We start from the raw sequence: 24,540 nt of genomic DNA, 5'->3' as shown, positions 1-24,540 counted from the left end.
GACCCTCACCCACGATGGGATATCATCCTATGCGACGAGGCAATACGCGGGGGGGAGTCCCTACCCTAAATTAGACGAAGAAATAACGTACGCGGAAGTGTATGAGGCGGCACAATCCGCAGTTAAAAACTCGGCACCGGGCCCAGACTCGATCACCAATTCAATTATTCGAAACATGGATTCAGTAGCCCTAACGAAAATAACAAAGGTTTTTAATAGCGAGTGCTAGGCCAAGGGAGACTTGCCCCAAGAGTGGATGTTGGCTAAAATAATCATGATCCCCAAACCAAAAAAGAATCCCTCGATTGATACCCTCCGGCTACAGTATCGCTCACGTCCTGCCTGGGTAAGCTCTATGACAGGGTGATCCATAGCAGATTGCAGCGATACCTGGAAGAGCGGGGCTGGTTCCCGGACTCCATGATAGGATTTCGCACGGGTTTATCTTGCCAGAACGCGTTCCTCCTACATAGAGACGAAATTCTAACTATAATATACCGTACGGCGACGAGAGCTTAGTCCTAGCACTAGACCTCAAAGAGCCTTCGACAACGTCTCTCACGCCGCAATATTGGAGGAACTCGAACTCGCGGGTTGTGGTGAGCGCACATACAATTACTTAAGAGCCTTTCTTTCCAACCGCGAGGCGAGCATCAGTATTGGCCAAATCACATCGGATTTATTTAATATGCCTAACAAAGGAACACCTCAAGGAGCGATAATATCTCCTCTGCTCTTCAACATGGCGATGTGTCGTCTCGCTCCAGTGGCGTAGCCAAGGGGGGGTTCAACCCCCCCCCCCCCGAATTTTTTTCCCCCCCCCCCCCCCCCCCCCACTAACCCACCCTTTTTTCTTGTCGCTTCGCGCTGACATATTTCAAGAAACCGGTGCTACTTTCACACTTTCATTCCTGGGCGCTTCCGTTTGGGTTGGTAATTTACAGCGAATCATGTCTGCATATGGAAAAAAACTGTCACGGTGTTTGTCAAGGCCTTGACACTCTGTGAGGTTTTGGGCGCGAATGTGGCGTCCGCATTCTGAAACAACAAATGCGCAACAAATGCGCAACAAATAAGGCAACAAATAAGGCAGCCGCATTTTAGATTAAGGCGAAAATGCTCGAGGCCCGTTTACTTAGATTTAGGTGCACGTTAAAGTCCCCAGGTGGTCGAAATTTCCGGTATACATTTCCGCCGCTTCCCTTCAGGTGCCGGTTAGGCCGCGTTCGCGTAGGAACTTGGTCTCGAAGCTGTCGGAAGCGGCAAAATCTTGCAAAAATCCCCCCGCCTAGGCGGCAAAGCAGGCAGAAAAACAGGCGGCGAGCCAAATTGGTCTCGGACCGATTTTTTCGCCATGGCGAAGCGGAAACGCGGCGGAAAGTCGTTCTGCTCGACCGGAAGCTACACTAGCATGTAAACTTCCTGTCGTAACATTGAACATGGCACCAAAAGTGTAGGCTGTAATGCTGATCGACGCGATCAAGAACCACCCCTTCCTCTACGACAAGAGTGGCACTCAAACGTACTGTCAGCAATACTCGCGATAGTATTCAACGTCGCGCGACAGGAGGTGCGGCAACGAAGCCTTGGCGTGACCCAACTTCTTACACTTTTGCAAAGCCAGGCGAACCCACCACTGCCGTTTCCGAGGTTTTCTTGTCTTCCGTTTATTCATTGTCGATTTCTAGAAAACAAGTAGGTAGAAGTATAAAAGCCATTTCTTCTTCCACTTCCATGGAAGACAACAGTTAGGCAGATTCCTCGTTGGCGCTCCATAATTCTCCTCGCACGTGCACGGTATGTTGCAGAAGTCGCAGGGTACTTTTCTCGTCGCGACGATAGATTGGGAGCGTAGGTCTCACGTAGGACGCGCAGGCTTCGGCGAGCCTCAACACAAGGGCCAGCCCGGGTTTTAGCTTTGGTGTTCCCGTTGCCGCTTTCGTGTCCTGGAGGCGCCGAAAATAATACGAAATGATGAAATGTTATTACAACTTGTAAATAAAAGCTATTAAAGAAATATAATCACGCCTATAGGCAGCAACCTGTGACACAGCGCTACCGCGCCCGTGTGAGGAGAATTACAGAACGCCAACGAGGAACTTACCGAAGGTCGCAGATGACACGCGAAATTGCGCAAGATGATCACTTTTGATGACGGGTGGGTCAGTGAATGAACATACCGCTCGAAATAATGCGATAATGAGCGCCACCACGCCGACAAACGTACGCAGACTAGATGGATGTGGACGAAAGCGGCAGCGCGGCCGCGGTGGTAGCAAAACAAATGTGAACTTCGACATGCACGGAAAAGATTTTCCGGCCGCTTTGGCCTCTCCACCCGCTTGCCGCTTCCCAAATGTGAACGTAGCCATAGTCTGCAGCGCAAAACGTCTCTCTTTTGCGATTGCGCCCCTAGGCTGGTAGTTACTGTTGTGTTGCTGAATCCCAAACCAGCAATTACGAAAGGCTGGTAGTTGCTGTTGTGTTGTGGAATCCCAAACCAGCAATGTACACACGAAAGGGTTGATGCCAGCAGTGAAATTCCACCGACTCGCAACAGAATGCACGAAACAGACAGCCGACAAGCATGGATTACTGCTGTGCGCAGTACAGCGTAAGTAAACTGTTGCAGGCGCTGACAGTTCTCGTCGGAGTTCACGCGTCCTGAGAAATTGATTATGTGCACTATGCACTGAACAAGACCGGAGTTCATTCTTGCATCACTAGTACACCAATCAGTCGAGATTCTGTGAGGTACAAGGCCACTTCCTGTTTGCACCGGCCTAAGTGAAGCAGAAATGACTCGCACGCACTACTTAAGATGCGTACACATGCCATAACTATGCAGTGCGGTGAAATATTCTGTACAATTCTGAATCTGTTGACGTAAAGGCAAATGACGGCTGCACGCTCGCACACAGCGGAAGACACAGCGGCCCATGCACGTGCCGCAGGAAATGCAAGGCGACGAAAGCTTCGTAAAAAAAAAAAAAAAAAAAAAAAGAGAAAAAAAAAGCATTACTCGTTTTTGCGCGTATTTAAGTTTTCTAGCGCAAAGACGCAGCGAACAAGCTATTGCTATGGGAGTAGGTATAGCCTGGTAACACGTGCATTTTCACATGTATAGCCGTCCTTGACCTGTGAAACGCACTTCGCCCCGACGAGGACGACACCATCTACGCTTAACGGAGATTAACAATTAATGATGTCTTCTCCGATCGGGCGGGTCGTCTCAATGATGCGTTTTCGAAGACTGGTCCATTCAGTGGCGCGATGAGAGACGGTTGCTCCAAACGCCCACTGTACCTGTCGTACTTACTGTATTTTAGTGAGCTTACATTACTTTTTACTTAATTTCTTCACAAGCACACAGTGCCACACACACACGCGAGGGGGGGGGGGGCGGGGGTCCCATGTCTTTGATATACATGCATAGAGTGTGCTTAAACTACCGATACTTATTATCGATCACGTCACGTAGTGGAAAGCAGACGCTTGCCTCCCCCCCCCCCCCCCGGTCGGGCCGATGAACCCCCCCCCCCCCCCCCGAAAAAAATTTCTGGCTACGCCCCTGTCTCGCTCGCAATCTGGATAGGATACCCGACCTAGGTTACACGCTCTACGCGGACGACATCACGCTGTGGACGAGCAAACATTCACTAGGGGATAAGGGATATACGCTCCAAAGCGCAGTATCAGCGGTGGAGAAATTTTCCAGATGGAGCGCCCTGAAGTGCGCGCCCGAAAAATCTCCCTGAGGCCCACCTAGCCCCCCCCCCCTTTTTTTTTGTTTAACCCTTTCTCTTTCCTTGCGCATTTGAGTACTGCAACTAAGATGTAAGACGCGCAATCGTCTGCACACTCGCAAAAAGCGCATTTTTTGACAATAAGCCGTGAAGAAATTCAAATTAGTGCTGTGTAGATGGTATTGGCAAACTGTCAACACACCCCCCCCCCCCCCCCCCCCTGGCAGAGATCCTGGGTGCGCTGCTGTCTGAGGTCATCCGGATACACGCGAAAGGCTACAAATCCAGAGGATCGATTAACATCGTAGTTGAGGGCCAATCAGTCCGAGAGGTACCCACGATGCGAGTCCCGGGTTCATGGCTGCAGAGCGACGGGAGAGCAGTACAGACACTCAAAACACTCAAATCCACAACCCACAACTTACCGCGTGACGTATCGAAAAGTAGGAATGCGAGAAGACGATACTCTAAGGCTCGTACAGACCTTAGTGGTTAGTCGAATCACGTATGGCTTACCGTACCAAATCCTGAACAGGGAGGAGGAAAGGCAGGCCAACACAATAATCCGAACCGCTTTCAAAGCTGATCTGGCCTGCCTAATGTACCTCCACGGAGCGCATGTTAGCTTTGGGAGTGCACAATACTTTCGACGAACTGAGGCAGGCCACTCTGATGCGACAGAGGGAACGCCTCAGCTTCACATAAACTGGTAGGGATATATTGGCTAGACTCAATATCCCAGCATACCCCATTTATCTCACCGAACAGGCCGTACCTCTCCCTCCTTCGGTGAGATCCAAAATTACAGTAGCCCCAATTCCTAAGAACATTCATCCCGAGTACAACAAAGAAAGGCGCAAAGCACGCGCACAACACATTCAATCAACGTATACTCTAATAACCATAGGTACAACACGTACTACACGGACGCAGCTGTGTATGCAGAGGCGACCGGGCAGCGCTACCAAAGGAGGTACGCCCTGGCAGTCGTGAACGTGATCTGCCAGCAGCAAACAACCGCATCGGCCACGGCGGGATCCCCCACCTCGACCGAAATATTAGCAGTGGCGATCGCAATCGCTCACGTGGAGCGTTCGCAAAGGGACTCGGTCGTTGTCACGGACTCCCAGGAGACATGTCGCATGTTTCTTAAGGGGCACGTGACTGCGGCTAGCCTCGCGAAAATTCCCAAATCCTTCAACCACCGCCATTGCCTACTCTGGTGCCCGGGCCACACGGGGGTCGCGTTAGCTAGCTCGAGGGTTTACTAACCGAGCGACGGCGTCCTCTTCTAACCCTAACCACTCGCACTATCCCTCACAAAATTCCACCAATTTGAATGCCAAAGACATCCTTGCTCATCAGCGCGGAGTCCGCAGAAATTACCCGCCGCCTCATCCACAACTTAGCGGGGACGAGGCCGCCGATTGGCGTAAAACACAGACCGGGGTATTCCCCTATTTAAAATTGCTAAACGCCATGTATCCCACTCGTTATAGGGCCAACTGTCCTTGGTGCGGTGGCATACCTACACTAATATACATATAACCTGGGAGTGCGCTAAGCATCCTCATAGGCCAAATATCAGTAACACAATGGAGCAGTGGGATGCACAGCTTGCCCGCTCGGACCTGGCAAGACAAAAGTCCTTAATTAGCCAAGTCAGGCAGGCGGCAGAGGCCAGTGGGGCCCTGGACTGAGAGGCTCCGACCACCTCTCCTTAAAATCTTTTCCATACCAATAAAGTTACTGTTTCTATAAGCAAAAAAAAAAAAAAAAAAAAGAACAAGGGTTAGAACTGTACCGTAAAGATGGCTTCTTCAATTTCGTTCTTATTTTGGTCCGCTGCTATACCATCACATTCATGGTCTGCCCCATGTATAGTGGGTTAATTGTGCCATTTCACTCGGGCTCAACCAACCACAGAGTTTCATGTAGAAGCCGTATGCGCACAATCGACCAGCTTATTGACTGTGGCCGGTCGGCGCTGTCACGTGACGTCGCCACAACCGCCTGTGCCCCTAGCTCCTGCATCACCCCTTGAGCTATTTTCTCCATCTTCCCCCATCGCTGCTGTTGTCGTTGCTCTTTTCAATAACCACCTACAACCGCGAACGCCCTTGAATGATCCGCTCAGTGCTATCGCCTAAAATTAACGGCCAAGCTTACATTCAATTTCTTAGGTTTTACGTGTCATGTGTAGGCTCCAGCCGAGGCGCCGCCTGCGGCTGTCTGATACTGCCGCAGGCACGCACTCCCCCTGCGGGGGGTCAAGCTGCCCGCCGCATGTTTAGGGGGTCCCGCTTTCACCACTCTGCTATAAACCTCCAGTCCGATACAGACTAATAACGTACTTTGTTTATTCCGTGCGAGCGTGTTTGCCTGGCTCTCCTGCTTCCAGGAAGACCACAAAAACCACAATCTGATTTGTTATGAGTGACGCTGTATAGTGGAAGACTCTGGATTAACTTTAACCATCTGGGGTTCTTTATGACGCACACCTAAATATAAATGTACGAGCGTTTTTGCATTTCGCCCTCGTGGAAGATTCTGGATTAACTTTAACCATCTGGGGTTCTTTATGACGCACACCTAAATATAAATGTACGAGCGTTTTTGCATTTCGCCCTCGTGGGTCAAGCTTAGCACCAAGTGTGATATGTAAAGACTTTCCGCGCTCTTTGCGAGGTCGATGCAGTACGTATTTTGTAGAGATTCAACTCTCTATTCGCGTTGACCTTCGTCAACGACTCCGATCACACGAAAACGCCTTTATCGCTGGCTTCAGCCGCTCGGTGCAACAGATCAGATGGATCGTTACAAAACAAGGGCCCACATTACAGAACAACGCTGTCTTTCTTTCCCCCGAGTTTGAACAATAAATTTTATATTCTGCGTGTGTTCTTTAATTTGCGATTTTAGTCAGTCCTTATAGACCAGGGCCTGTTTTCAGAGAAAAGGTATATTCGCTAAAGCTGTTCGTAAAAGTTAATGCCAGCCAATCGTGATATTAGGTTGCCCTACACATTAAGGTGACAACCTCCCACTCATGTCACCGTTGAGCCGATGGTACGGTTGCAAACAACGAGAATGCAGTAAGGAAGAGATGGTGGCACAAGCTCGTGCGCTGCACTGCTGTTTTATTTCCACTTCTGGAAAGATGTCCGCCATCATGTGTGAGTCAAACTGTGTGTCGGGGCAAGTGCACTCGCAGAATTTCGCATATCTCCTTATTCGATCACAAAATTTTTATTTTATTTATTATTACTTTTGCTCGCGCACATTTACAGCAAGCATACTTCATCTCGGAACATGCCACCATCTGCCGGCGTGGCCTACACAGGGACTGCCGGTTTGTCGACTATATGCGAGCAGATGACACAGCAATGACGAGCGAATACTGCCGGCAAGCATGCGAGAGAAAAGGTCCGATTGCTCCCAGCTGTTCATACCGCCTTACGCAGCTGTTCGTACCGCCATACATTTCTTTTTTTTTTTAACAGCGCAGCTGTTTATGCTTGGCAAAATTCCGGCGTGCAACGCTAAAACTAGTTGAGCGAGGAGGAGCCGCGCGCTCCTCCTCTCGCGAGCATAGCGCGCACATGCTCGCGAAAGAGGAGCCTGGACATTAGACAGTTTTAGTTTAGCGTGGTTACCGGAATAGCGGGCGTACCGGAATAGCGGGATTGAACTGCGCATGCGCAGAACGCTAAACGACCCATACCGTTTACCGTGCGCACGCTATTTAACGTTACCGTGTTAGCGTGTTTACGTAGTGTACGTAAAACATGGCGGCGGTTCCGGCCGCCCGCTTCGAACTGAATTTGGAGTTGCTGTTGAATAATTTACTTCGTTGGTAGGAAATGACTGCGTAAATCGCTTTCGCTTACCTTAAGGCAGGATCGACAATATGTTTTTATGGATAATTTAGCGGAGTTTTCAAGATAGATTCTCGTTTCGAACGCGCCTAAGCCTAACAAAAAAAAATTTCTCCGAGTAGTTAGCGCCACCCGTCGATAAAGTCGAGAGATAGGCGCGACGACGGCATATGGCCTCTGAGATGAAAGAATTTCGGAGGCTATGGTAGACAGCTCGTACTGCTTGTCTGTTAAGTTGCAGATCGACGGACATGTGAATTAAAAATACAATGCGCTCCTGGCTTCCATTGCGCTGCCTATCGCACTTTCCGGACGCACACACACATAGAATTAGGTGCCCTATGTATGCGAAATTCAAAGCGTAATGGAATAGCGTCCCGCACGTAAACTACGCTATCACGCTATACTAAAACTCTCTTTCTGCAAATTTCGTTTGCGGAACGGTAACGTTATTTCCCGTAACCCCGCTATTACGCTAACGCTAAACTAAAACTGTCTATGACGTCATAGCTACGCCGAGCACGTGCTCAGCAGAATCATGTGACCACGCTAATGAAAGCGTGCGCGCGCCGGCACACGGGCATTTATCCGCTCTACCGAGATATGGCACACCCGCCGGGGTGGCTCAGTCAGCTAAGGCGTTGCGTTGCTGAGCCCGAGGTCGCGGGATCAAATCCCGGCCCCGGCGGCCGCATTTCGATGGAGGCGAAATGCAAAAACGCCCGTGTGCTTGCGTTGTAGTGCACGTTAAAGAACCCCAGGTGGTCGAAATTATTCCGGAGCCCTCCACTACGGTGTGCCTCATAATCAAAACTGGTTTTGGCACGTAAAACCCCAGAAAGAAGAAGAAGAGATATGGCACGTGTTCAGCAGAGTCATGTGACCGCGCTAATGAAAACGTGCACGCGGCGGTGCCCGGCATTTCTCTGCTCTACCAAGATATATGGCTCGACCCAAGCGCACCTTGACACCGGAAGAGGCTGCCCGACGAGAGAAGCGCCTCCAAGCCACGCGGGAAAGGAATTGCAGTCTTCGTGCCGATCCAGCCTACCTCGCCAACAAAGCCGCCGATATGCGACGTCACCGAGCCGATCCGGAATACCGATAACGCGAGAATCAAGCCAAGCGTCAACGCCCAGCCTTGCCATATGATAGCCCAACCTTGCCTAGAAAAACCTACTTTAAGCCTACATCAACTAGTTGCTAACGGACGTCGCCCAGCTCCGCTCTTTCTTCAGACTTGGCACCGCTAGTGTCAAGCTGGCCGCATTTTTTTTTTTTTTTTTTTGAAGTGCCGTCGACGCATGTCCTATTCGTTGGCGCTCGATTCCGGCTGGAAGTTGTTTCCATCCGCCATGTTCTTCCTAACTTGGTCCGACACTGCTGAAAACGAAGTGCATGCACAGTCAAGCTAACGTGCTTCAGCCTATACAGATCATGTAGCGTACATCAGTCCACTTAGCTGACCATGCACCGACAGCACAAAAATCGGCCCTCAGCCTTAACAAAGCACGATGCTGACTTCTTTCGGTCTATCTTTACAACTTTATTTTTTTTTCCTCCTCGTTATTTATTGCAATGTAGAAACTGCCGTGGACTACCAAAAGTTGTGTATTCCGCCACTCTGCGCATGCGAGTTAGCAAAAACATGGCGGGCGACTTTGGCTGCGAAGGGGGAAGAGGACGGCATCACTTAGGATAGAAAGCAAGCATATCCAAAGTAGGGTCAAAGGCTTTAGTTTTGCCAGTTCCCGAGAAAGGATGGCTGCCACATACAAGCACTGCAAACTCTGATTTATTAACTATACTTGCGGGCTAAACTGGACATTCTGCGAGCCCCAGCGACCAGAATTCGCCTTGCAAACCTCATTCAAGTCAGTTCGACTGGCTGAGAACACTCGTATTTCGCATGTTTGGGTGCAAGTTGAAGCTTGACGCCACGTACTGCGAGTTCCCAGAGCACTTCTAGCGTTTGCAAACTTTTACCGTTCTGCGTTTCTGCTACGAACAACGCGCACAAGCGGGACAAAAGCGGGAGCGTCTAATATGAGTTAAAGTTAACAGCGTCTCTCCTGTCGCCGCCTTTGCCCTCGTATTTCTAACGCTGTTTCTTAATACTTAATGACACGACTTACCAACAGGCACTGCACTAATTAAGCGGAAGCATTTGACACGCCTCACTACTTTCTAGCCTACTGGAGATTTCATAGCAAAGCTGCGAACGCGACCAAAAGCGCTCAAAAACGTTTTATGCGTTTTCGCGGTTTAGGTAGTGGTTTCACGTTTAGGGACTGTTTTGTCGCAAGAAATTCTCAGGGGGCAAGCTTCTCTGTCAACACATCTCTCTCTTCATTTGCCCTGAATAGCGCCCGCAAGCGACGTTCTTGCCAATTCTCCCATACGTCACAAACCCCGCTTTTCTTTCTCTCTCTCTTATTTCTTGTTGCACGCAGGCGCGTTTCCAGTGGCGGCATTGAGTGTTCTACATTGTATTACTTACCGGTCACATGCCGTAAACGGACGTTGAAGACAAACTGTGCGTTTTACCTAGAAACATTTGTGCATGTGACCTGACTGGTATGGCTGGGATTCCCGCGAGAGAGAGACGCTTTATACATAGTTTGCACGCGCGTCACTTCCGCACCGGTCCGCGAGCCTGTCCGCCATCTTTAGGCACCTGCGGGCCTGCGGAAGCGCGCTGGAGCAGGCTGCGCGCGCTGACGCGTTGTTGATCCGAAGTTCCTTCTCGCGTCGTGAGCATGCCAATCTGCGCGATTTTCGGTTGCCGCACAAGAAGTACCACTGCCGCGAAGCCGAGCTACGCAGAACCGGGCGTAGGTCTGCACCAAAAGTAATAACATGGCAGTGCGAACGCACAAGCTAGAATGCTGTCGGAGAAACGTCGGTGCCTGTGGCTTTCCCGGATAAATCGGAAGGACCTGAACAACGTGCGTGTCGTCATTTTGTTTCGGGCGAGTATATAACACGCCAAAACACTGCACATCAAGCATGATCGTAAAAGGGCGGCAGCGAAAGCCCCCGTACTGGTTGGCGACTGCCTGCTCGCGCACGCATGGTCGCTTTTACTGCTCTGAAAAACGCCCGTGTACTTGTGTTGTAGTCCACGTTAAAGAACTCCGGGCGGTCAAAACTACCCCGGAACCCTCCAATGCAACGTGTTTCATAATTATATCGTGATTTTAGCACGGAAAACCCCACTTTCTTTTTTTTTTTAACGGCCTGCAAACTGCTTCGCATCGTCATTTCTTGGTATATGTGCTTCGCTTAGCGATATGCTAAGCAATATTAGAATATCTGCATGCTTTCAATATAACGGGCTACTTCTATTTAACGCAACAAAATTCACATGCACGGACATGCACCAAACTGTAAACCAAAACTCGCAGAAAGAAACGAACACACGTTTTGATGCTTGGGGAAAAAGTGCATATAAGTGAACCTTTGTGGCAAGAAAGCTGTCCCTGAATGGGGCCGCACAAAAAAATACTGAGATGGTTTTCTCAGCCGCACGCCAAGGAACATATGCTTTCATTGACTCACCTCGCCGAGGACGATGGCAAGACCCGACGACAGGCGCTTCGCTGCAACCTACCTCACCCAACCGCTCGTGAAGTAATTGTGCGTTTTCAGCGATTTGTAAGCCTTTATTTCGTTCAGCGTCAGGTAGCTCGTGGACCGTACAATAATTTTCCACGCACGTCGTGGCCGGGAGCACCTCGGGGTCTGAACTGGTATCCACGCCAACGTGCAGCTAGTATGGGTCCACGACGTCACACATTCCGACCTTTTCTTTGTAGCGAGCCCGCGTCGGCCCTACAAGCTCGTCCGTGTAGGAAGGGCAAAAATCAGGGCTCCTTACTATTACCATCGCAAAGCTTTCACGACAGCAAACATGCGGCGCGTACACGTAGAAGCGAGCGCCGAACACAAGCGCAGCGGGCCAGCGGCTAGTAGCGAGGTGCCTAGCGATGGCCGACGGTCGGGGCAGGCGGCGGATATGACGTCACGTGCAAACTATGTATTGGTACAGATATTCTTATTGAAGTGTCACGTACGTTGGTCGGACTCAGCAATGAAGAGGGTGTGGGCCTTTGCATGAAATTTCAGCTGTTTACGTGCCGTGCATGACGTCCGATAGTTTGCAGACACGATAGCCACCACGTGATCTACACGTCACGCTTTTCTGTCTTCAATAAACAAACCTGGTGACGGGCGCTATAAGGGGCCCCACAACTACACTATACCGCAACGCCGTTTTAGGCCACCATATTTGCTCTAGATCTATTCTCGGCATGCGATAGAACCTAGCAAGATATAAATTGCTGGAGTGGAAGCCGCTTACACCTACCATTAGAGGTCAGTGAAGTCGCCGGCGGCCATCGCGTGGTGGGTAAGAAACCGGCCGCGTAGGATATCGTGTGCAGAAATTTGGGGATGGCCCAACTTGAAGTTGGGGATGGGCTCACTGAAATTTGGACGTGGCCCAACTTGAAATTTGGGGTGGCGAGCGTGGTCCATCCAACACGCAGGATTGAACCATGCTAGTAGCAATCGGGCTGCATGCATACGAAGGTGCTGCAGAGGCACCTTTGTCCAGGAAAAATCACTGCGCACTGCAGTCGCTGCAAACAATCCGGCAGCCGTGAGCTTTCTGCCCACCACAATATGGCGGCGCTGCCTTCGCTACTTGAAGAGAGTCCCTTCCACTCCAGCAATTTTTTTATATCTTCCAAGGATAGAACACAGAGCAAAATGAATAACGAAAGTTGACCCACACAAACCAAAGTTTATCGGTCAGTGAACATAAAAAATACGAGCAAAATAAGAGTTACCCTCCACTCCAATTTTCACGGCCTTGAGATGTACATTTCAATCTCTCATTACGTCACATGGTCCCACCCAATAGCAGCAGTGCATTAGCAGAAGTCGGCGCGCCATGGTCGCCAAGCCTGTTAAGCACGTTGATGGTGTTCCGTGGCTTCCACGATCGGGGGGGGGCGTGCGGTCCAACTTTCTTAACAGCGATAAGCCCCTTTAAGCACGATATCACCATTGTAGATTTGAAGCACTCGTTGGAACTTGTTCAAGGTTTTCTTTGAAACCTGTCTCGTCAGGCCAAGGTTGACATCACTAAAAACATTAATCCTCGACTCGCAGAACTGCAATCCCAAAGGTTTAAAAAAAAAAAAAAATCTGGAGCGTATATCTCCCTAAGTGAAGCCGGACCGACGCCATCCGAGAAGGGGCGCGATAAAACGTTAGCTTATAGTGAACAACCACTTTCCTCACACTCCCCCAGAGTTTAAGACGGCCAATTCTGTCGTACAAGATACTGGTCGACAAGTACCTTTATGTTAGTGGTTTTGGCATGAAGCCTGAAACTGCTGGCAAATTTTATTGCAGAACACATCATTAATACTCAGCCGAAAATAACACTTTCGTCGGGAACACCCAGCTCTTCTCTAATTAGACTCGCATTTACATTAACTGAGCAAAAGCCCTTGATATGTGAGCGGACTTCAGCCAACAAGGCTCTACTTCTGAGGTGAAGTAGGCAGCAAGCGCTGCCTTCACCTCCGCTGGTAAGAAGCTGTGGGAGCTTACACTCCAGAAATTGGTTTTTTAAATCTCCTCGTGCAATCCTTGAGAAAGAGAACTAGCACTACACACGAACACAAGCATTAAAATACATCAAAGCATAAATGGGACTATGTGACATGCTTTATTCCCCCTGACCACTACTGGCCTAAAAAAAAAAAGTACAGCATGGTTAAAAAAATGAACATCAGTAGAATCACTTGTACAAGTACACTCTTGACCATGATGTGACATAGATGCCTCCGCAAGGCTAAAATGCAGAACAAAGTTGGCGAAAAGAGATAAAGACGAGGTTTCTCGGCACCTTCGATGCTGCCCACAGGTGGCACAAAGAGGCGAGGCAGGCCATTCTCGACTGTCATTCATCAAGAAAAAAAAAACGAGCACCACAGACAGCATAGCCAAGGTGAGGCATGGCAAACAAACGTTAAAACAGCTAGTGGGATGCTCATGAAAAGCACTTTCTCACTGAATGCGGCAGTGCAAAATAGGCAAATACTGTGAGCAAATACAGCAATCATGAGAAATAAAGCATTGCTTGCATAAAAATCCACGGGACTACAATCAATAAAATAGCCAAGGGCAGGCAATGCCTTCTCGCCAGTTCGATGCAGTGAAGCCATCTAGCAGGAAAGAAAATCAAAATTGCATAGCAGCTCATGCAATTTCCACATGCAGTCAACAGCGAAAACATGACAAATAAAAACAAAGTGCAACTGGCGTTATTAGAGCAGGCGGAGCAACCCTACAGCCACCCTTGGCAAGTAACGAGCCACTGCTTCACAAAATGCCCTTATATATATATATATATATTTTTTTTTTTCAGCAGGGAGTGCCCCACACAATCAAAATTGTTCAGTTAACACTGCACAGTAGACAAGTTCAATCAGTATCGCTACTAATCGGCAGCCAAGACAGGAAAAGGCTTGAAAACAAAGCTTACAAATCACTTCTGCCACTCTTATGTACACAATGTCTCGCAGCCACGTTTTCACATGCACAGGACTTCTAAAAGAAGCGTCCAGACTCACAAGATGACTGGTGCTAAGTCACAAACGTGCGAGCAAGAAAATGCGATCACACTAAGCTAGGACACTCTGGTGGCAGCAACAAATCTCCTGTTGTGAGGGGGGCAAGTGTAGAGTCCATGCTGTGGAGAAAACAAGCTGAGCGCAGTATGAACGAAATGCGGCCATAAAGACAGGATAGAGGTCGCTAGTGTCGTCAGCCATACCTAACATGGCTGTATTACAAGAAATGTAAATCTGTGTGGCATGGAGTCTTCAGGGTCAGCTTCTTCTTCCCAAGCTAATCGCACAACTGCAGTCAAATGTATCTTTCCCCAGGTGGTCCGAATTTCCGGAGTCCCCCACTACGGCGTGCCTCATAATCAGATTGTGGTTTTGGCATGTAAAACCCCATATTTTAATTTTTTAAATGTATCTTTAATCATGTAAACCACTTCACTGAAGGGAGGAATTGACATCCACCCAAATTATAGCACGAAGCTACAAAAGAAAACGCCCCAGAATGGCATTCGTCCCGGGTTCAAATCCTGGACCAAGATGAATACTTTCCTTCCAACTGAGAAACCTTTCTGAAGAAAGCCATAGGGGTTTCCTTTGTACATAGTTTTGTGCTATCGTACGGGTGGGTGTAAATTTTTTCGTTTTGTGTACTTTCCTCCACCTTGCAGGCTTTCGCCGAACTGATTTGGCAAAACCACTACACCATGGCTGCACGCACTTTCCAAAACTTTCAGTCACTACTGAACTGCAGGTCTGCGCCTCCCTTTGGAAGCATTGCACTGACCAGATCAAAAAGCCAACCGGTAAAAGTCTACAAGTTTGTGTCTAAATGCAATCACACGAGGCCCTAAACTGCAGTCCTATGCTGTGCTGGTACCCTCGTTAAACTGAGACAGGGGCGTCACCTGGTGACAAGGCACTAAGCAATATTTTACCAGTTTTGCAGTCTTGGTGTCAACAATTTCAGTGCAGAGCTGCAGGATCTCAAGTTCGATAAAAAAATGCTGCCCTTGACTAACGCAATGGGCAGGCAGCGTTACTGAATATGTCTCAATGTACTTTATCTCAATAATTTGCCTCGAAATAAGGCATCATCTCACTTCACTTTGCAGAAATTGTGGAACCCCCAACACGAAACTGAACAGAATAAATGCTCACAGAAATGTCCCCACTACATAGAGCTCAAGCCATAAATAGCTACTAAACGAGAGGCAATCCTACCAGTTTTAAACGATGGCACTCAATGCTGTTAAGCATGCTCTACCAAAATTGCAGAAGTGATGTAAAACTGAAGCTGCTTGTCCAAACAGTGATGAGCACAAACCTATGATTTCAGCATGTTAAGTCTTGTCTTGTAAAACACAGCCCGCAGAGAGGTCAGTAAAGAAGCCAAGCTGAAGAGAGTGATGCAACATGGGGAATAAGGTATGCACGCTGCTGGGTAAGCAAGTTGCTGTCCTCGGCATGGTCTCATTGAGGCATAGTGCGCAAGCTGCTCGGAGTTTATGGACACCACATGACTAAGTTGCATGCGTAAGCTTTCCCCCCACGAAAAACAACCCAAAGCACCTCAATGGTATACGCTTACAGCATCATTCTGCCCTGTCTGTCAAGGTACCCATGTTACAGTTGGCATGCAAACTGCCTTGAAGTGCGGGAAGAAAAGACGACTCATTTCTGCTGTTTGCCACACCTACCCGGCAAAACGTGTTGCGCCTGCTTTTGCACAGCAGACAATGAGAGGCAGAAAGGCATGGCCTCTAATAGTGGCAATTGCTGGGCATGTGATCCATTTCTGTCACTTCCCGCAAAGTGATGGCTGTCACAATGGCCAATGTATGACTTGGGAGCGCGCGAACACACCATCTCAGAGGTCATGTTGCACATAACCTCTCTGCATTACCTGCCACATGGCAGCAGGCAATAAAGAGAAAGGCTGCAGTTAGCTAAACAACTGACAGTAATCAGACAGAAGCATTGACATCTGTCCTGTCCTTTGGCTGCATTTCCCCAACGTACGAAACATTCTTCTTTGTTCAACTGCCTCCTCGAAATTCAGCACTGTGGAGAAATGGTTAGCCCCGTGCATGCAATATCAATACGCACAACAGATCAGACGCAGTGGCTCACAAGAATGCACAAAGCACCCGGGGCAATGGCTGTGTGGATCCAATGCCTGCACTTCGTGAACTATACTTTACCACACCAGAGGGGCCAAGCAAGACTTAACCAAACACAGTAGTCACGCAGTTACTCCTTTGCACATAGTGCACAAACAAACCGGTTGCTCCACAAACCTCCTCTGTGTTGCAACCAAGGACAGAAAAAAAAAAAAAAACATCAGGGATGTCCATTTCAACCATTGTGTGAGCGAATATGTGCAACTGCTATTTCAAAACAGAAAGTAAAAACATCCTAAACAACAATATATATATATATAACAAGAGAAAAACTAATTTAACAAAAAATATTAAGCATCAGATAAATGGCAAGAAGTGACAAATAGCAGCAGTAAATTCAAAGTCCCAATCTGCCAAATACAAAGTACTACACATCACTGTAAGGCAACGCACATTAGTGAGCTTTAGCATACTGCTGGTGCTCCGCTGTTACTGTTACTGTTTACTGTTGCTGCCAGCTTTGTGTGCTGTTAACGTGGCGGTCCCACTCCGGCGGCACGAGCCCTCCGTTTTCAGTACTTTTGGAGCAACTGTTGTGGCTCTTCCACTTAGGATATAAAGTTGTCATATATACCATAAAAAAGCTTAATTCTTGTAGATTCCGACTATATATAATATAAAGAAATTGATTCATGTGATTTAGAAATAAATGTTCAAGAACAAGCATGAGATACATGGTTTTTGCGAACTTTGTCTAAGTTGTGACCATATTTAAAGAAACTACCACATTTACTGCATTACGGTTTGCTCTACAGCTTTAGGACATATTTATCTATTTCCTAGATGCAGCAAAATAATGTTGAATTTTGACATTTTGTATAATTTGCTTTAGAAGATTGCCAAATATCGCAAACTTCTGTTGTAAACAGCCGGGCAACTACACGCTCAAGAAACCTAAATTTTGGATAAATTAGAGTTCAAGGAATTTCCATTTAGGACGCAAAATTTCATACACGTGATGCAGTTCCCTGAGCACAGTGCAAGGCTAGATAAGCCAGTGCCGGCTATAAACATTCTTTTCGTTCCTATCGCTGAAGGGACTGTCCGATGCCTGACACGGAGCACAGGTACTAGATAAGTTGCGCTCTGCACCCACTCAGCACCGCTGGCAAGTAACCAAAACAGTGCCAGTAACACACAGTCGAAGCTATATGCCAGAACTCTCCACTGCTACATGACCGTGCATCGACAGTAGCACATGAAACAAACAGGATTAAGCAGATTATTTCACAGTGGTCTGCACAGCCCGTTTGTTTTACTCTTTTTACAACAGTGAGAAGTCGAGAGAACTGCACTGCAAACTGCTCCGCCCCTCCACGGTTGCGCATGCAAGACAGAGTGACACAAGAAAACTGGGTGCAATTAATGAGGGTTGGCTTGTGTTCCTATAGCAAAGGAAATGCCATCTTGAAAAAGTTGTAGTGAAATGGGCACACAGCATTCACATTATCAACATCGAGAATCTCCTCTGAACATACATACTGCTACTCAAGCCACTAAAGCAGCCACAATGCAAAGCACAAGTACTGGTTTGGAAGAATTGGAAACACACCTGCACGACTGAAAGGCCTTTCGCTTGGCTCCTAATGAAGCCTTGGAGAAAACAGCTATCGTTTAGAAATGAAGTGCATGGGAGAATGCCCTCATTCAATAACAGCATTCCTTACAAATTTTCTGCAGCAGTTGAACTGCCACGATTGAAACAACACATGCAAACAACACATGCTCCATGCTAGGCAATATAATACTGCTTCAAGCAAAATTTTCCTGGAAACCACAGCTGCTTGCCTCAAGGCATTGTCAAAAGGCTATCTACAAGCACACAGGTACAGCTAATGGTATTGTGTGTCCACCCACAGAACAATGTTTCACCCCACAACACTAAAAATGACACCACAACATTGAGGTGGTATGTTAAAAGGACACCAAAGGAAGCCATGTGGTTAAGCTAACATTTCCTAAGGTGCAACACTTCTACCACCTGTGTTTTAGTTTTGTTTTAATAGGCTATATAATTCCGTTTTTTTTTTAAAAATCTTTGAACATTACCCCTGTCAGATAAAGCAATTTTCATACTCCAACTGCAATGCTCACGACACATGATCACCACCCGCATGACATGTCACAATGCACAATAACCTAAATCCTCAAAATTCCTCTAATAAGCTTTTTTTGATGATTTAACTTCAGGCCACACACCACTTCAACGGCAGAAATGAAGCCAGCCAATTCTCAAGGCGAGTCTGTTTAACAGGCATCCTAAGGCTAGCACCGTTACGGATATTCGCCTCCAAAATATGCAAATATTATACATGTATTATTTTCCCAAAACGCCTCCACTTCAGGCAGTGGGACAAAATAAGCTAAATGTTAACAAGCGAGGTGGCACAATCTCAGAACTGGTGATAAAATAGTGCTATAAGTTAATTGTCAGTCTTTTGTTGACTTTTATACACCATAAGACGGTTCGCAAGCAAAGCATACGTGAGGTGAAGGTAATGCGGATGAACTGGCAAAATTGTGGTAATTTTCAAATATTCAACATGCAATTTTCAATAAATCTGTATATCCGTAGCAAAACAAAAATAAAAAAGCTGGGTATAAACCAAAGCAGAATGAATTGATTTGTATCCAGAAACTAAAAACACAAACTAGCAACATCTGTAGACACCTTTCCCCACACAAAATGTAACCAAATACGCAAAAGTGCAGTGCATCTTGTGTTTGGACACGAAATACAGAAAGCAGAATGAATTGATTTGTATCCAGAAACTAAAAACGCAAACTAGCAACGTCTGTAGACACCTTTCCCCACACAAAATGTACCCTAATGCGCAAAAGCACAGTGCATCCTGTGTTTGGACACGAAATACAGAAAGCAGAATGAATTGATTTGTATCCACAAACTAAAAACACAAACTAGCAACGTCTGTAGACACCTTTCCCCGCACAAAATGTACCCAAATACGCAAAAGCGCAGTGAATCCTGTGTTTGGACACGAAATACAAGCACGAAAAAAAATTGGGTGTAGCTTAATTTTTTTTTCTTCACTTCATTCCGCCCTAGAAATGTGGATTAAGCCATGAACAAACCTTGCGAGCCTAGTCGGTTTCCTGTTAGTGACCCTTTAAATAAGCAATTCATCTACTGACCCGCAAACCACCAAAGCAGCCGTGTCTAACAGTCAAAAGCATGCTTTCACAAAAAGCAGCAACAGAGAGAATAGAGACCATCTGTTTGACATCACAAGCTGCATGAAAGAAACAACAAAATCCAAGATTCCAAAATGTCCCATGTTTCAATAAATAGAGTATAGTGTAAATGCCCCCGCTTCAAGGAGAGAACAATTTCAAACCAAGCACAGCCGAATTCTCAAAAGTTCTTTTGCGGTACAGTCAAATCTCGATATATAGACTGTAGATATAACAAATTATAGGATATAATAAAGTAAATCTAAAATGTTTCTTTGCCAAGACAAGCATATAACAAATGTGGGATTAGCGGATATAAAACAGGTACCTTTGTATGTGTGGGACTTCATTAAAATGATGTTCAACTGTGCACTTTGTACACTATATAGAATACAATCAGCAATCCACTATGACAAATTTGGGCTGGCAATAACCGCCAATATTGATGAGAATAATTGCAGCGTCGAATAACAAAGAAAGAACACACACAGAGGCCCAGGGTTAGCTTGAAAAATCGTGCCTTTGATAGAATATCTAAGCTGCCATTCTTCTACGTGCTTCAGTCTCGATTAAATCAGATCAGAAGCTCACATTAAGCAGCCACCTTTTACTAGTCAAAAGGTGACACATTATAACAAAAAGGCCTAGACAGTAATATGATCAGTGTTAAAAGAATGTTGGATCCTAACACATAGAGGAGTGGAATACTTGCAACATGAGGAAAATTGCCATCACTGACCTAATTCTTTCCAACGAGAACAGGGAAATATTGAAAAGTTACTCCCCGTCTAAGATGAAAATAAAATAAGTCAGCAGTCGGCTTCTGACAAAACGAGTTTACATTGAACAATGATATGGCAGTGGAAGAGGTGCCACTTTTATTTTAGAATTTCATCCCACAGTGCCACACGGCCTAGTGTGTTAAGGGTCTTTTGCTCATGCCCTAAATGCTACGACCACTGTGGAAAGAACCCGACCCATTCTGTCCTTTGTTCTTTTACATTTAAGTTATGAAAGCACTGCAAAACCTTTCAAATTGTTATTACTATTTTTGTTCTTGTGCCATTTCTTCACACTAGTAACTGCAGTAAACGCTGGCTTCTATGGCAATGCAGCTGTGCCCAAGGAGGAACGGTGCTGCGACAATCGAGAACAACCTTCCAAGAGCAAGAGGAGTAAGGCGGACGAGTGTTGTGCGATGAAGAAAGCGGGGCAGGAGGGTGCTTGACTCTAGGTGTCAGAAACAACTGCGGCAGACAGGCTACTGGCCCATTTTTGGTGGTCCTTGCAGACACAACTGAATCCCACAAAAAGAAGGCGGGGCTCGGGAGAAATACACATCCCTAGCACTTTGTGCCTTGTTCCAAAAACGCTCGAGTGACCAAACTCAAATATGGCGCAGACACCCAACGTCACGAACACCCTGGGAGGCTCCAAAGCCTGTTTCAAGCTGGCACCGACTAGTGGCTAAAAAAGACAACAGGCATTCCACTGTCATGGTTGCCCTGGTCTGCTTTCGGCTTTGGCCCTAGAGCAGTATACTTGGCCACCGTTTTTGGGGGGCATCACTTTTGAGGCGCATTCACTGGATCAAGCCAGACATGGCCACCGAGATCACATGACGTGACCAAGAGTTGCTCTGTATGTCATGCGTTCTCGGAGGATCTGATAAACAGTGAATACGAAGTCTATCACTCTAGTGAGTCATTGTACTAGATCCTGCATCATGCAGAAGTGAAACTCCCCCAGACAGTGACCTGCACAAAATACAGCTTCAGCACTCGGTTCACTGGTTCCCAGCAGCTACGGTCCCGGTCTTGTGCTCATGCACGACAAGCCCAGTGCCTCCTTCCTGCATAAGGACCGTGCTACTACTTCTAGCAAGTGCAGAAGCTGCAGACGCCACTTTTCCGCAGCGGTGAAACAAGCAGTGAAGTTGCCGTACCTCTTGAACTAATTTCGGAAGTGAGGATGATACAAACGGGTTTTGTTGTTGCAACTACAACCCCAGGCTATGTCCACACCACCCCCTTTGCTTCGTGTTTCATTTCTTTACGTCATGTTAATCTGACCACCAACTTGCACAGATGCTAAAGAAGAGTTACTCTTCCCAAGACATCTTTTGATGTCGTCCCCACTCTACTGATTTGTGCCATCCAGTCAAGCTAGAGCACGGATCAAACAAACAATACGTGCCAAATGCAAAGCACACCGCTGCTGCCACATTGCGTCTTGACTAAATGCAGCGTGACAGAAGTACATAATGAAAGGAGCGCAGCAACAAACAAGATGGGAATGAAGGCAGAACCCAACTGGTTCCTGCAAAACCTATTCTCAAAGGAAGACTGCCACAAATACCCAAGTGAACAGGGCTGCCCTCACATAAGTTCAAGTCTGCCCTTGCTTGTGCTGGCTTGCCCCACAAAGTCAACTAGCCCTACGATATAAGGCTCCCAAGCACTCGGAAAATACTTGCTTGAAGAGTCATCGCTTTATCTTTACTCAGAGTGCGTTACTTTGCAGCGTGCATTGTCGGCAGTCATTACTGCCACTGAAACGGTGCAAGGGGCAGACAAGAAGAACCAAGGTGCTGCTCCTACTAAGCTGAGGGACGCTTGCCCGGACGACAATGGGGAGAACAGGGCAAAAAAGTTAGGGCCATGAGGGAAGGTCTAGGGGAAAGCTTCACCCCCTTTCCCAGGGAAAGGGAGAAAGGCATGAGAGAAGTGAAAATACAAAGAAAAAAAAAATAAAGGAAATGACTGTACACAAAAAGCGCGCGCTGTGTGTCGTTAAAGGAGGAGGAGGCCTCGGGAGCAATGACGACACTGGACAGGGAAATCCAGAGAAGCCGGCGGCAGCCGGTGGATGAATAAGCCGGTCAACTGGACCCGAGTGCGCATGTCCGCCACAGCTTCTGCAGGTCAGCGTACATCTGCAGAAAGTGAGCAAAAAGGTTTCACAGAATGACATGTGCAGTCATGCAAGCCACTGGCATGGGAACAGTTTAAGGTGAAAATTTCTCAAGTTTGCCCCCTAAGCACACACATTCTGTTGCACACACACACACACACACACACACACACACACACACACACACACACACACACCACACACACACACACACACACACACACACACACACACACACACCTATGTGGCATACAAGCAGCAGCCAACCTGGATCAGCAGAGACTGGCAAGCTACACATGATTAGGTCACAGTGACTTTCTCAGCGAAAGTCACTGTTCCAGATTTTTCCTGCTACAGTCGCGACGATTCCAGATATGTATAGCGATTTATCGGTTATAACGACCACATCTCACTAGATTTATGATTTTCCGACCTTGCCTACTGGAACTCTGTCCAGATATTGTGAACATCTTCAAAAGTGCCGTACTGTTACAATGAACACTTCAACCAGGTCACGGTAAAAGGAAGGCGTATGGAATGTTTCAAAGCACAGAAGCGCGAACGAACTAGGGTTTAGAGAGGACCTATCCTGGAATACCCATGTTATTAACCTTACAGCAGAGCTTAGCAAAATTACAGGTTGTTTCTTTAAAATAAGTGACATTATACCTGTTTGGTTAAAGAGAGTGCTATATTATTCATTATTTTATTCTAGGCTTTCGTATTGTATATTAGTATGGGGCACTACATATACGCAGAACTACAATAAACTTATTATATTACAAAAGAGAGTGCTGAGATTTTTCGAAAATTATCACGGAAGGCCACAACACTTGAGAACAGAGCCTTTGTTTATAAAACATGACCTATTAAAGGCCTCCCAAATTTACTATTATAAGTTATTACAATATATAAAAGATAATAAACTTTCTGATGTCCAAGGGTCACAATCGCAAAATCAGTATCCACTACGTAGGAAAGCTTTTCGAGTTACGCGGACGAGAACCAATTATGGCAGACATCATGTAACCTATCAAATCTCGGCCTTGCTGAATCGTCTGGGATCTACAGAGTACAGTATGCTTACTAAGAAATCTTTCAAGGTCTTGTTAATTGAAAAAGAAATCGAATATAACTGATTATTTTCACTTCCTATTATATATCTAATGCGTGCTGTAATTACATGTTAATTTTTGTTGCTTGCACCTGTTATATTTTATATATGTTCTTCATGCTGTTTAAAGATCTAACACCGTACAATCTTAGTATTCATTCCACCCTGGTTATTATGTTGACAATTTGTGATGTATCTTTATGTTTATATCGAGTGTATGTTACATAATACCAATGTCTCACATGTCACGAAGTAGTGATTAATTTCAATTCTAGTGTTTATTTATCACGTAATCTGTTAGTCGACAAAGCTGTCTTGTTTGTTACAATATCTTAAAACGATGTTGTTGTATTTACTTTTGTGCTACATGAAAGCTGTCGCTGTTGTCAAATTTTTTTTGAACGGAGCAGGAGCCTCTGTCAGGCCTTGATGCCTTTTGCTCCTGTCACCGTTTCTGTAAAGTTACAGAAAAAATAAAGACTTTGTTGTTGTTAAAAAAAAAAAAAAAACTGGGCGCATGGCAGCATGCCCTGTACTCCAGTTTAACGGCGATGAAGATATACAACCGCCACGATGAGCAAGTGCCTAGTGTGGGTCTCAGAAGCTGCGAGCACAGTCACTCGCTTTCAAGGCATGCCTCCAGCATGCTTCAGGGCCAGGCAGTACAGTGTAGGGTGCCTCGATGTCCATTGTAGATTGCGCACTACAGGCACTTTAGTTTTTCTGCAGTTCTCTGCGCGGCACTGCGTTGACCAACGGCTGCTTAAGCGTTGCTATCTTATTGATCTTGTCGATATTCACGCGGCCAGAGTTGGTGTGAACACTGCACAACGCGCTGCTGCCACGCAAAGTTGCAAAGAGTCGGCAGTT

The 24,540-nt window shown here is 46.8% G+C and overlaps 1 protein-coding gene across 4 annotated transcripts in view; it reads right to left on the bottom strand.

The window, feature by feature from the left end:
- Positions 1–13,346: 13,346 nt before the first annotated feature.
- Positions 13,347–24,540, bottom strand: part of LOC119450627 (uncharacterized) — an 85,052-nt gene continuing 73,858 nt past the window's right edge. For 2 of the 4 annotated variants that reach the window (XM_049666080.1, XM_049666083.1), the window contains exons 9-10: positions 19,257–22,578; positions 13,347–19,122 (exon numbers count right to left, since the gene is read on the bottom strand). In XM_049666080.1, the coding sequence (XP_049522037.1) occupies positions 22,525–22,578 (54 nt within the window). In that variant the 3' untranslated portion in view covers positions 13,347–19,122; positions 19,257–22,524. Of the gene's footprint in view, positions 22,579–24,540 lie in introns of all 4 variants that reach the window. The other 2 variants (XM_049666082.1, XM_049666081.1) reach the window with 2 other exon arrangements.

This window comes from Dermacentor silvarum, chromosome 4, assembly GCF_013339745.2.
Source record: "Dermacentor silvarum isolate Dsil-2018 chromosome 4, BIME_Dsil_1.4, whole genome shotgun sequence".
Classification (NCBI taxonomy): domain Eukaryota; kingdom Metazoa; phylum Arthropoda; class Arachnida; order Ixodida; family Ixodidae; genus Dermacentor; species Dermacentor silvarum.
This window is presented reverse-complemented; position numbering and strand designations above follow the sequence as displayed.